This window comes from Trypanosoma cruzi, genomic scaffold (genome assembly GCF_000209065.1).
Source record: "Trypanosoma cruzi strain CL Brener 1047053517069 genomic scaffold, whole genome shotgun sequence".
NCBI lineage: Eukaryota > Euglenozoa > Kinetoplastea > Trypanosomatida > Trypanosomatidae > Trypanosoma > Trypanosoma cruzi.
In genome coordinates, this window is record NW_001849534.1 from 1 (window position 1) to 12,464 (window position 12,464).

Here is a 12,464-nt window from a genome sequence, read left to right on the forward strand (position 1 = left end):
GGGGGCTTTCGTCGCTTTTAAAATAAATCTGATGCCCCGCACGCCGGCCACCATCGCAGTGCCGCCCGCCCCACAATCCACGCTGCCCGATAAATTTATTGGCGGCAGAGCCCCGGAATCAGAGTCGCCGCTGCCGCTTCCTCGGAGTCTCACCCTCGTCTCCTTCCGCACCCTCCGCGGATGTCGGGTCGTCCGCTAGAGGCGGATCAACGACCGGTATTGGGTGGCCGCTGATGTTCGGGAAGGCGGTGCACACATCGGCGTATTGGGGGCACACAACGCTCCCACGCCACGGACCCGATGGCGGCGTAACGGTCTCACCCTCCTGGCACTCGTGCCACGCATCGTCACGAAGGAACCGCACGCTCACTGTGCCGTCGCCGCATCGAGTGTCCACACAAACGTCGCCAATATATTTGTCGTCGAATTGAAGGTCCTGCCCCTTTACGCACCGCGAGTTCGGGCCAACGACACTGCCAAGCATTGCTGAAGGATCGCCGTTGGTGCAACCACCATTAGAATACTCCTTGACATACGGGCATCTGCTCATGTAGAGGCCATCACCGCCAACTCGGGGATCAGCGAAGTACCGATACTCCTGTGGCAGGGCTTCCTCGTGCCTCATCAGCCTACAGAACCCCAGGGAAAGACGGTCGTACGTGCAGAAGAACATTACATTTTCGTCAAACTGGCTGCAGAACAGGTCAGGGTATTCGCTGATGCCGTCGGTCAAGCACTTCTTTTCCAGCAGCCCACAGCCAGAGTTGTTGCCCCACCACAACATCTCCGCCGCACTGTAGTTTGCCACATAAACACCCATGTCCTCGAATGCTGCAAGCGTCAGTGCCGAGTACAGCCCTACGCCCACATCACTAGTCATCATCTCGTCCCTCATGTTGCGTTTCTTCCAATGCGACAGTACAGTGTCACAACCGCCCTCGTCCTCCAGCTCAATGCCCTCAAGCGTGGAGCAGTTGTGGTACTGACGCGCCATTGCCTTCGTCTTCGGCGTTGAAATCACCGACACCCTGAGCATCCCACGCACGTTTGGGACATCCTTTTTTTTTTTTTTTTCGCGATGAGCCTGTTATTGAAACAAATGTTTTTTTAGTAAAAAAAGAATACCAATTGTTCTGCAAAAATTGTTCACCTCTCTGTTCTTCGTGGCGTTGACACCCCGTGGCAGAGGCGTTCCCAGCTCTCACTATTCGTGGCAGTATTGTCCTACAAGTTGCACCGCCGGAATGTTTAACGGGGTATATAGCCATGCTTTCAGGATGAAAAAGTGAGAGCGTTGTAAAGAAGGCCTTTTGTTTTTCTTTTACTTGTTTGGAGCGATCGCATGTTTGAGCGTGTTGTCGCTGAAGGTCAATAGTAATGGTGATGAAATGATATATATATATATATATATAAAATGAGCATCCCTATTCTCAACGCCAATAAAAAAAAACAAAACAAACAAACATAAAACAAATATATTAAAAGAAAAAATATTTCGCTTTGCGCTGCCTAGCCAAAAAACAATCTTTACCCTGACGTCTTCGTTTACTTCGGGTACCGTCATCTTTCGGGAGATAAGGAAAATAAATCGAGAGGAGGAGGGAGGAAAGTGAAAAGGGGACAAAAGAAAACCACAACTTTCCCCATCCTGGGTGTTCATTCTTTGTTTCATTCCCTTCCAATTTTACTTCTCTGCCTCTTATCCCGGCTTGGCAACGTTCTATGCATCCTCAAAGTCGTCCAAGTACTCGACCTCGGAGGTGATGAATGAGTCGTAGGAGGAATCCGTTCTTCGCGTGGGTGAGAGTACTGAGCTACCGGGGTTTTTGCCGCGGGGTTCGCTGACGGAAGTGTACGTCGTTTCATTGGGTAATTGGAGGCGCTGCATCGCGGGAGCAAGCGGAACAAAGGGGCCCTTTTTGTACGATATGGGTGGTTCTTCATAAGCCCGGATAATTTGCACGCGAATAACTTTCGTGGCTGCCTCCTTCTGCCGTGTCGGCTGTCTTTCCAAGGCCATCCGCGCATCCTTGTATTTATTCCACATGTCCGTTAAAAACTCCACCTGGTGTCTGAGTGTGTGCAGGTGAACTGCCAACTCGACTCTTTCCTCCTCGGCTGCCCGGCCCTTCCGAGTCTGGTGAAACGCTTCCACCAGGCTTTGGTTCAGTTCATCCAGAGGAGCAACCTTCAACGCCGTTCCCTGGAATTTCGCGTATAGGCGCTCCACTGCGGTTGCAAGCAAATTTTCCATTTTGTTCTCTTCTGAAAACACAGGGAATTCGGTTCTATCACCGTGTCCCGGCGCCATTGTGCCCAAGCCATTGTTACTATAGGCCTCGTCCGGACCCACGGCGACACTACAGGAATTGAGCGTCTTTGATTGAGGCTCGTGTTGTGGGGGCGTCCCATTGCGACTGCATACAACAGATGCCACTGACTTTTCTTCGTTAGGCACGAGAATTACACGACTTTTGTTGGCGTCGCTCGTGCCATAATTTGTCTCAAATTCCTGCAAAGGAGATTTCTGTCCATCCCTTTTTGGATGAATTTCATCTTCCTCGCCATCGTCGTAGTGTTGGGGGGGTTCTTTGTGAGAGGACTCCGCTTCGCACATCTTACTGCCACTCGTGAACTTCATCGCCCCAGCATCAAGAGACACGGTCGCGGAGTGAGCTAACAATTCCTTACTCTCTTGACATGCCAAGGAGACCAGTGAAGAATGCCTTGAAGTGTGTTCCTGCTTTTCAATGGACGTGGCGTCTTGGGAGGTTTGAAGAACGTTCAGATCCCTCCCCTGCAGATGTTTATTTCTTGCACTTATGAAAAGGGAGGAGAGCCATGATAATCCCTCTTGACAATGTCGTTTCCCTTCAGTGGGAAGATCATAGGGGCATCGCAACGCTGCGCACTTTAAATGGAGTTGTAAGGGATTGAGGCTACCCCATTTTTCCCGTCTTTCATCAGGGGAGGTGAACATAAACTCCAACAACGGCCTCTATTAACCATTCGCCTATGTTGCTACCTACAGGAGGAGAACCATAGTTCAATAAACAAGAGGGCATCATAGTAATACCCACCAGACTCACAAATAAACAAATGGAGTACGTGATGTAATGCAATTTACACAACCAGCTGCCGCATCAGGAGGGTCATCGGTGCCCCTTTAGTGTTTTCTTTGAAACACCACATGTCTGTCGTCCCATCGTCCTTTTTCTCTCAGCGGCCCACCCCCCATCATGTTGAGCCAAACACATAAAGAAGAGAGAGAACGAGAGGAATCAAACAAACCAAAACGGTACATACATACATATATTAGAAATTATCCGTGTGATTGGGAATGAGAACTAAAACAAAACAAAACAACAAAAAAAAAAAATAAGACAATGTGTGGAGAGCGTTTGGAAGCAACTACAATGGTGCATTGAAGATCGTCCACTTCCGATTATCTCATCATGACGGTACCGGCAGCGAGGCAAACAAAAAAGGGACGTAATTGAGGCCGACGGAGAAGGTGTACGTGTGTGCGTCTGGCCTTTTTCTCCATTTCTTTCTCTCTAATATATATATATGTATACTGTGCGAAGTCCTATCTTTTCTATAGTCTCATAAGGCCACGGTATACTACGTCCTCTGGCCGACCAATCACCACGATAGTCTGTGGCGCCGATGTACGAGTGGAGTCCGTTAACGTCACCGCCAAAGATTTGAATGTATTCGTGGAGCTCATAAACCCAGTCGTTTCGCGGCGCACATCACATGTAACAAAGCCTTCTCTCCCGTTCGCTGGATTACGCAAGATAAACATCATCTGCAATTTTCTTTGCTTCAGTCCTAAAAGATCAGATAGTTCATAGGACCCGCTGCGAATACGACGAATGAGTGGAAGACGAAAGCCTCCGCTTTGGCAATAGGCCTTGAAGTCCCCAGTGCGGGGGTGCGAACCGAGGTGTTGCACAACCTTTTCGTTTCGCATTACAAGAGCGATAGATTGGTTGTACACGGCGTTGGGGTTGATCCTAAATCGGCGAATTACTGCAATGATGACGGTGTAGAGCACTGCACTACATAAAAAGCCACTCATGAATCCCAGACGGGCCACTGTTGCCAGGCTAAAGCGTGAAAGCATGGCGTAGCCCTTGAGGAACACTGCCACAATCACAATGATGGCGCATACGGTGGCACCGGTTTTGGCATAAAATATCACGGCATCGGCGGAGAAGCCAAAAATGGTCCCTGTGTAGTGTGTTGCTTGCTTGTCGAAGAGGACCTCCTCCACCTTTACCTGCCGTGCTTTGGGACGTAGCATGCCAAAGAAAGCACGCCGTGCCGTGTAAAAGGCAGAGGAGCGATATGGTGCAGGAATAACGCCCATGCGGGACGGCACCGGGAAGTGAAGCGTCGTCTGCGATGACGCGGTGGAATGAATGATACGTCGCATCATTCTCCTCCTGTCACGGCCGGAAAGAGAAAAGGCTTCTTCGCGTCCGACGGACACACACACACACACACACTCCCTCCCTTTGCGTGCGTTGCTGTGCAACCCCCTTATCTGCCCGCCTCACTGCTCTGTCGCGAGAACTGCACGCAAACACAAATCCGGAGGAAAAAAAAAATAGTAATAATTAAAAGAAAAAGGCGCTTCAGTGGAACAACAACAACAGAAGTTAACAGCACAACATTCGATTCATGCGGTCTTTCACAAAACCACAGCACAAGTAAATATACCAAACGGCGGAGAAGCAAAAAGATGGCCAATAAGAAAGATTTCCCCCCCCTTCTCTTCGTTGTTTGTTTCGACCGCTTGTTCTCGCAAAACAGCCCGACAACAGAGAACACCTCAAACACACACGCACGAGCCATACCGTTTCCACACGCATGGAGGGAGTGGGAGAGAAATGGAAGGGGGATTGAGAGACACAGACAAAACCCCTCCTATTTCTTGTCAAGTTATTGTATTTCCATCTCCCCCCTCCCCCAACCCCGTTTCTTAAAGATATATATATATAATGATAGCCCTTGCCGCTGCTGCTTCTGCTGCCGCCACAGTTGCGTCCGTTACGCGCATCTCCGCGGCGCAACGGGTGGGTTGGTTCATTGAGACAACAGAAAATCGTGGTCAGGTTTGAAGCAAAATATAGCCGCGTACGCGTGGATGCCTGCGTGTGTACGTGCCTGTTCTGAGGAGGTGTGGGGCGTATTGCGACCGCCAGGTAAAATGCCCACCATATCTCCAGAAAAAAAAAAAAAAAAAAGGAAATCCATCGAATAAATAATACACCAGCCATCGCTCCCCCTTCCCCAAGAGTGAGCTGGAACACACAGAAAGACACACGCAGACACGCAGAAACAGACAGAGAGACAACGAATAAAGTAATACAACGACAGCAACAACCAGAGAAATGAGTAATAATGTCGCAACTCACAGCGTGAGGGTATTGAAGATGTTGGGGAACACAGACGGACACATGTATGCATGTATGTATGCATATATATGTATGTAAGTGTGTTCGTGTGCGTTTTCCGTCTTCTCCCTCCCCATTTCCATTTAGAGTGTTTTTCCCAAAACAGCGGCCAGGACAAACAAAGCAATAATAGCTGCTACTAAGAGCACCAGGCAACAAAGTTTTCTTCTACTGCGTCTTTGATACTTGCGTGCCCTCTTCATCTCCTTTCTCCCCGCTTCTACATATTGGGTTGTGGTCTCGATGTTTCTCAAAACCACATCCATAATCTCACCTTGCTCGTGCACGAGAAATGCCAAATCGTTGAAGAGTTGGTTGAGTGTCCGCATCGACCGCTCAATGTGGTAGATATCATTCCTAGTCTCGATAATCTGAGCCAGAACATCTTTACTCTGCTGAAAAATGCTGCTTGTGGTGTTGTTGTCCAGCACTGCCTGGGCAAGTTCCTTCGCCGTCTCATCATCAATCGCGGAACCATCAGGGTTTGTGTATTTGATCTTTATCTGCCGTTCGGTCTGTGCGCGGTACTGCGACTCCACCGAATTCTGCTGTCGCTCATACGCCTCCATCGCCTTGCTTAGCCGATATAAAAAATAACGCCTCTGATTTTCCTCAATACGTATCACGCCAATAAAGTGACTCTCCATCTCGGGAGTTGCCTTTAGTTTGTCCGTCTCCCTCTTCATTGTCTCAAGGATTTCAGCAGAGGCTTGCGCGGAGGCGTTGAGTTGTTGCGTCAACGCCTCCACCTCCTGCCGCATGGAGCTGCTCTTCATGAGATCAAACGTACTCATGATCTCCGAGTGTTTTGCGGCAATTTCTCGCGTCAATCCAGTGACACGTTCAACGGCACCGCCGGCTGCGGCAACTAAATCGTAGAACTCCTCTAATTTCTTCGCCGCCTGGACGCTCTGCTCCGATGGAGGCTCCGTGACGGTGACCCGCGCCGGACCCAACTTGTCGGACCCCGGCGCCGGCACATCACCAATCAAAGTGGGACCACACGCCGCTTGAAACTGAGCGAGGCGGTTCATCGATGCCTGACACCCCGGAAAAGAGAGCGGGAGAGAGGCGCGGGGGCCGTGAGGCAAAGAACTACGGGCAAAAGGAAACAAACAAACAAACAAACAAAATCAGGAAAAGAATGAAAAAGGACCGCGGGGATATTCGGAGCGCAGGAAGAACCCGGGCGGCAGGGCAGTCACAGCGGCCCCCTTCCCTTCCGCCCTGATTGAAGTGTGTGACGAGTCTCTCTCTCTGTGTGTGTGTGTGTGTGTGTGTGTGTGTGTGTTTATGTGTCTGCCCTTCAGCCCACTTGGATTGAAGTTGAACAAACAAAACAAAACAAAACAAAAACAAAAAAAAAAACAAAAAAAAAAAACAAACAAACCGGAAACGAGAGTGTGGGAGGAAAAAGAGCAAAATTAAAATATCCACACAAGGAATAGCAAGAGTCCCGTCCTACTCCTACTCCTTCATTCATACCGTCCGCATCCGACAAAAGGTGAGAGAAAAAGGAGTGAGTCGAAGCAACGACAAAAAACAACAACAACAACAAATGCAAGTTCACAAACGAAGAATCAGCCCTCCTTTCTGGTTCATCTCCTCCCGTAAAAGGGCCCTTTCTTGCGCGAGTTGATTGCTGACATCGTGCAATAGGCCCTCCATCTCGCCACGACAGAGTGACTGCATCTGCGGGGAAAGGATCCGTAGCTTTTCTTCCGTAACTTCCTGAACTTTATGGCTTTCCTCAAAAGATCCCGTAAAACGCAGTAACTTGGCTTGGCGAATGAGTAGCTTGAACTTGATAGTATGCAACCAGAGCCACTCACTTCTTAAAACCAATGCCTCTTCCGTCCCCTGAAGTTTCCCAACATTCAACCAAGCCAAAACGCGCTGAAGGACATCCAATGCACGTGCGCACCATCGAGCAACCTGCATTTGACGCTGCCGAAGGACGTTTGCATTACGCCTGTTTGTTGACGATGCATCTGACGAGGAAGAAGAAGCGGGTTGCATCCGCAAAAGAGTGTGTGCCGCATTGGCTGCGGCTACCAGCACTTGGCGGTGCAATGCATACCAAACATGGAGAAGTACATGGGAGCCAGGAAACAAATCTCTTCCATGCGCTAGCATAGAATCATAGTATAAAGCATTCACTTCAGAACAAGCGGTGTTGTTTCTTCGCAAGTTAAGAAGAAGATTTAAATATCGATTCGCTGGTGTGATATCTTTTCCCCCTTGCAACACTGTGGTAGCAAAAATGGAATAAATTTCGTCCTCGATATCATCCTCTTCAGCGTTTTCCATGCGATCCTCCAGGGAAGGCGGCGGTCGAAGCGAGTGGTTATACGGGTACAGGATTCCTTTCTGGGCCAAAGCCAGCGCACGGTGATAGCAGTCCATGGCGTCTCTGAGATTCAGCAAGGGTTCCTGGAGGGACTCCCCGCCTGCTTCCCTCATTTGTTCCGCCAACCGAAGATGCGAATGATATAAAATGGAAGCAAGCCGGTCTGCGGTCAATTCGTCATGCACACTCTGCGGGACCACTTCTATTCGCCCCATGGTGAATACAAGCCGGTACACTTTCTTTGCTCCATGGGCGTCGATATTAGCCAATCCATGGCGAGGTATAAATGTTGCCTTCAGGTCTCTGGAGAAGGGAATTAACGTCACCGCTCCTGGAATGAGTGCAGTGATGCGTGTGACACTGTGAGCTGCTTGGTGAAGAAGTCGTTGCAACAGCTGCGATGACCAGTGAACTGACGCCACCGCTGTGTTAAAAGGCCCCTTTTTAATAGAAATGAATGGAGCAATAGAGGCCTCGACTACATCCTCACCATCGTGGCTTGTTGCAGATACCCTCGTGAAATCTTTATCGTCTCCATGTGTCTGCCATTGTGCGTCGTGAAGTCGTTGTAATGCCCGCCGCGTCAGCAGACGAATAAGCCCGTGGCGGAGCAGAGTCCTAAACTCCTTGGAGAGCAGCCCACCCAATGGGGCATAGAAGCGAAGAAACGGGCCCAGCTCGCGCTCCACCTCCGTCACTCCCCCAAGCGTCACCTCATCCCCTTCCTCCTTTTCCAACCACTCCCCTCCATGGAGCAGCAACGCCTCGTATTTCGACAATGCAGGTGGCGGCCACGCCATGGTTCTCTTGGCGTTGCAAACAAAGAACTCAGCGGCCTGGAGCTGCTCACGCACAATTCCTCCTTCATCCTCCAGGAAAAGTTCCGCCGTGGCTGTGACCCGCAGAAGTGCCATTTCTTCTGTCTTCCTCGCCACGCCGCACACAGTAAGAACGCATAAATGGACAAGAAAAAAAAAAAAAAAAGAAAAGAAGCGGAGACGGGGATGGCGGAGTGCAGAGGGACATTGGATCAAAGAACACCCCGCATTTCCATGGGACACATCCAGTTGCTGCAGCCAACCAGTCATACAGTTTAAAAAAATTCCATTTATACAATAACTTCCAACGCTTTTCAAAACAAACAAACAAAAGAAAAATTATTATTATTATTTTTTTTTTTCATTTACTCCAAGAGCTGAAGGTGATGGGGGACAGAAAAGGAGTTGCTCTTCAACGCTTCTTGTAGCGTTTCATTGGCACAACAGAGTCGACCCACGATTGCGTCCTTCAGAGGTAATAAAAAAGATGTAAAAAAAAAAAAATTGATTAAAAAACAAGTACGCACAAAAACACACAAAAACAAACAAACAAACAAAAAAAAAAAGACCCAACAAAAGTAATAGTCTCAAATTAATTAGGCTAAAAATAACAAAAATAAACAGAGCCTCCAAATAAAGCCGAAGCACGGAAAAATGTTCTGCAGCGCTGCTGGCCAGATCCCGAACTGATGCGCACAAATAAAATAGGTCGGAAAAGAAGAGGGCCATGGAGAGGCAGCGGCCTCGCCACATCCTCAATTTTTGTCCCAAGTATATCTATGTATTCTGACAGGCACTCTCGTGCCACGGTGCGGTGTATTCGGGTTGGAGACATTTATTACCTACGAAGTGGAACACTTTGGGCTCCTCCAGCCACAAGACCTCGCCGCAAGGTCGGAATCAAAGAGGGTGGATGGCAAAAATAAAAATAAAAACAAAATTCGTCTTGCCGCTATCGGTTCCTTGATTCCTTCCATCGGGGCCTTCCAAAGGAACATAAGGTAGGAAAAGGATCACACGGAAATATTTTCTACGTTTTACCAGGACATATATTAAATTGGGCAGCCAGCCCTCTCGATAACATCCTCCTCACAGGCACTGAAATATAATTCGTAGGAAAAGCAAATGTGTAAATGGTGCAAAGCAAATAGATTCATAGGGCTGGCACCGGAAGAACAACTGAAAATAAAATTTTATGTTGGTGACCTCGTTTGTCTTTGCGTAAGAAGAAGAGCTCTTGCGGTTACTCTTTCCCCTTACATGGTGGTGCAGCATCCGCATCTATGATTCCTGCCGCAACACGGTTTACCAGCAGCAATCTGTGCGGTACGCCTCCACCTCCCTGAGTCCCGATTTATTGGGTCTCCCTCAAGCTGCTGCAACAGTTCCTGTTGTGTCGCCGCAATGCGCTGCATATCCCAAAGAATAGCATGCAGGGTATTCATGTGATCCTGCAGTTTCCTAAAATCCGAATTTCCCTCCTCGGCGTTGTCAGCCAGCGAACTTGATATGACGCCGCCAGCTGTTTTTTCCCACATGGAGGACGTTTCCGAATCGCCGCGCCGAATAAAGGAAGAAGTGTTCCTGCGAGAGCCTCCAATGTCTCTTTGTCTCCGCAGCATGTCCCTACAAAGCCGGTAATGTTGTTGCCATGCCGTGAAAAGCTGTCGGTAAAGAAGTGACTGCTGATTCTTTTGAATGCCTATCATATTTTTACGCGAGGCAATGAAGGCAGCACGTGTGACGGGGATTTCAATTCGTTCCCTCGCCGTCAAGGCACCGAAAAAGTGCAGGGACCTCATCTTCTCCAGTGCGGCAGAAAATTCCGTCCTGAATTCACAGTAAAGTTTTTCCCGCACCAAACTTTCGTCATCGCCATGGCCATTAAGAGCAGCAAAACCCTTTTTTTGTCGCAGTCGCTGCATCATTTTCCCTGAGGAATCGCGCAGACGGGAGGTGATGGTATTCGCCCGATGTACCCGCCGGCGTATCTCGGCCGCATTGGTGACAATCTCTCTGCAGGGGTCCTTTCCCTCGGCCTCCTCGTGGCGGTGCCTCTCCTCTTGGCCGCTGCCTTTGGCCTGTAGGAGGCAATTTTTGGACAAATTGCTCCCCGCCTCACTATTCCATGCACCGGAGGCGGATGACGACATGTCGTCGTCTTTACTCAACGTTCTCACGAACAGAAGCGCATCCTTCCCCTGCATCTGCCGTGTCTTAAGCCCCGACAGGGAATCCATGCGCGCCCACGCACCGTCTTTTTTTCCTTTCACCACCAATACTCGGGTGATTGGCCCCCTCTTTCTCTCTTTCCCTTCTCTCTCTCTTCGCCAATTCCCTCCAGACGCTTTTCATTCACTGGTTGATCGTGCGAATAGCTTGGGTGTCCCGCAAAGGACCCTCACACACCGACACTACAGCAAAATAAAGGCAAAAAAAAGAAAAAAAAAGCAACGATGAAGAGTCATGTGTCATTCCAACCAAAGAGAGTTCCATAAATTTATTAAAAAGCCAGCGTCTTTTTCTCATAACACCCGTGTACACATGTATGCATGCATCTAAAATAAATAATAATAATAATAATAATAAATACATTTATTTATGTACCTGTCGCCGGTAAGGAAATGCCTGCCATTTTTTTTTTTTATTTGTCCTTCTTTCCTCCTTCTATGTTTGCTGTTATTTTCTCACCGCAGCGTCGTTATTTTCCATTAACCAAAGAAGTGAACTGCATTTGAAAGAGGAATAAGAAGTACAACAACAAGAAAAGGAAATGAGGAAACAAAAATCCAGAGAGAGAGAGAGAAAGAGGGAGAGGGATGGAGAAAAAGATGATTCACCGGTTGTATCGCCGTCTCATTGCCCAACAACCAATGTTATCCTTCATGCGTGCTGCTTTTTCCACCGTTGTAAGCGCATGAAGCCTGTAATGACATATATCCTCCTCCTCCTCCTCCTTCTCTGTCCCTCACTTTATTCCACTTTTCCTCATGTTATCAGCCTCAATGACGCCGCCCTTTCCTCTCTAATACGTTATTTTTTACAACAATACGGCCTCTCACTGCCATTTCGGTACGCCTTTAGTTCTTCTTCTTCTGCTTCTCTTTCCTCGATTCGATCCATATTGGTTGCTGTCCGGCGGTGGTTCTTTTCGTTTCGTGCGTTTCACAATAGAAACACACACACACACACACACACACACACACACACACACACGGCCGATACTTAGAACTGGTCCGCAATATTTGCAGGCAGCTCCTCAATCTGCGTGGCGTAGAACTGCTCAACGTCCCGCAGCAACCGCAGCTCATCATGCTTCACAAAACTAATCGCAAGGCCCTTGCGGCCCATTCGCCCCGTGCGTCCAATGCGATGGATGTACTGCTCACGTGAAAATGGTAAATCGTAGTTCAGCACAAGCGACACCTGCTCCACGTCAATGCCACGTGACCATAAGTCTGTTGAAATGAGCACTCGGCTTTTTCCCTCACGGAAATTTCGCATAATTTCATCCCGCTCCGCCTGCGGCATGTCGCCATGCATGCAACTCACGGAAAACTTCTCTTTACGCATCTTCTTCGCCAACTGTTCGACCTTTTTGCGGGTGTTACAGAAGATAACGGCATGGGCGATGGTTAGGGTGTCGTAGAGGTCGCAGAGAGTTTCAAATTTGTTTTTTTCCTCATCCACCGCAACAAAGTACTGCATGATGGAATCTACCGTAATTTCGTCACGCCTAACAAGAATACGCACAGGCTCAGTCATGAACTTTTTCCGTCATTTCAAGCACATCCACGGGAAAGCGTCGCGGAAGACAAGGACTACCTGCAA

At 48.7% G+C, this 12,464-nt stretch overlaps 6 protein-coding genes and 1 pseudogene across 6 annotated transcripts, besides 21 other annotated features; all 7 read right to left on the reverse strand.

Moving 5' to 3' along the window:
* Nucleotides 1-7,950: a sequence feature (heterozygous, Esmeraldo-like haplotype).
* Tc00.1047053506929.10 (surface protease GP63, putative) lies at nt 119-1,036 on the reverse strand (the record flags this gene model as incomplete). The annotated part of the gene is made up of 1 exon (XM_802099.1): nt 119-1,036. The coding sequence occupies one exon, from the start codon at nt 1,034-1,036 to the stop codon at nt 119-121; it is 918 nt and encodes a 305-aa protein (XP_807192.1).
* Nucleotides 1,392-1,412: a microsatellite.
* Nucleotides 1,439-1,489: a sequence feature (A-rich).
* Tc00.1047053506929.20 (hypothetical protein, conserved) lies at nt 1,721-2,980 on the reverse strand (the record flags this gene model as incomplete). The annotated part of the gene is made up of 1 exon (XM_802100.1): nt 1,721-2,980. The coding sequence occupies one exon, from the start codon at nt 2,978-2,980 to the stop codon at nt 1,721-1,723; it is 1,260 nt and encodes a 419-aa protein (XP_807193.1).
* Nucleotides 3,350-3,387: a microsatellite.
* On the reverse strand, nt 3,599-4,444 carry Tc00.1047053506929.30 (hypothetical protein, conserved; the record flags this gene model as incomplete). The annotated part of the gene is made up of 1 exon (XM_802101.1): nt 3,599-4,444. The coding sequence occupies one exon, from the start codon at nt 4,442-4,444 to the stop codon at nt 3,599-3,601; it is 846 nt and encodes a 281-aa protein (XP_807194.1).
* Nucleotides 4,495-4,514: a microsatellite.
* Nucleotides 5,469-5,510: a microsatellite.
* Nucleotides 5,549-6,499, reverse strand: Tc00.1047053506929.40 (target SNARE, putative; the record flags this gene model as incomplete). Its single annotated transcript, XM_802102.1, has 1 exon — nt 5,549-6,499. The coding sequence occupies one exon, from the start codon at nt 6,497-6,499 to the stop codon at nt 5,549-5,551; it is 951 nt and encodes a 316-aa protein (XP_807195.1).
* Nucleotides 6,575-6,597: a microsatellite.
* Nucleotides 6,724-6,764: a microsatellite.
* Nucleotides 6,798-6,850: a microsatellite.
* Tc00.1047053506929.50 (hypothetical protein, conserved) lies at nt 7,032-8,903 on the reverse strand (the record flags this gene model as incomplete). Its single annotated transcript, XM_802103.1, has 1 exon — nt 7,032-8,903. The coding sequence occupies one exon, from the start codon at nt 8,901-8,903 to the stop codon at nt 7,032-7,034; it is 1,872 nt and encodes a 623-aa protein (XP_807196.1).
* Nucleotides 7,951-8,860: a sequence feature (areas merged during assembly that could not be assigned to a particular haplotype. This can correspond to areas where the two haplotypes were merged or to regions with more than two copies in the genome that were merged during assembly.).
* Nucleotides 8,781-8,807: a microsatellite.
* Nucleotides 8,861-11,275: a sequence feature (heterozygous, Esmeraldo-like haplotype).
* Nucleotides 8,968-8,995: a sequence feature (AT_rich).
* Nucleotides 9,111-9,201: a sequence feature (A-rich).
* Nucleotides 9,465-9,730: a mobile genetic element.
* Tc00.1047053506929.54 (uncharacterized protein) lies at nt 9,890-10,873 on the reverse strand (the record flags this gene model as incomplete). Its single annotated transcript, XM_802104.1, has 1 exon — nt 9,890-10,873. One exon carries the CDS (start codon nt 10,871-10,873, stop codon nt 9,890-9,892), a length of 984 nt encoding a protein of 327 aa, XP_807197.1.
* Nucleotides 11,200-11,222: a microsatellite.
* Nucleotides 11,276-12,141: a sequence feature (areas merged during assembly that could not be assigned to a particular haplotype. This can correspond to areas where the two haplotypes were merged or to regions with more than two copies in the genome that were merged during assembly.).
* Nucleotides 11,425-11,465: a sequence feature (GA-rich).
* Nucleotides 11,573-11,595: a microsatellite.
* Nucleotides 11,810-11,849: a microsatellite.
* On the reverse strand, nt 11,859-12,464 carry Tc00.1047053506929.60 (annotated as a pseudogene).
* Nucleotides 12,142-12,464: a sequence feature (heterozygous, non-Esmeraldo-like haplotype).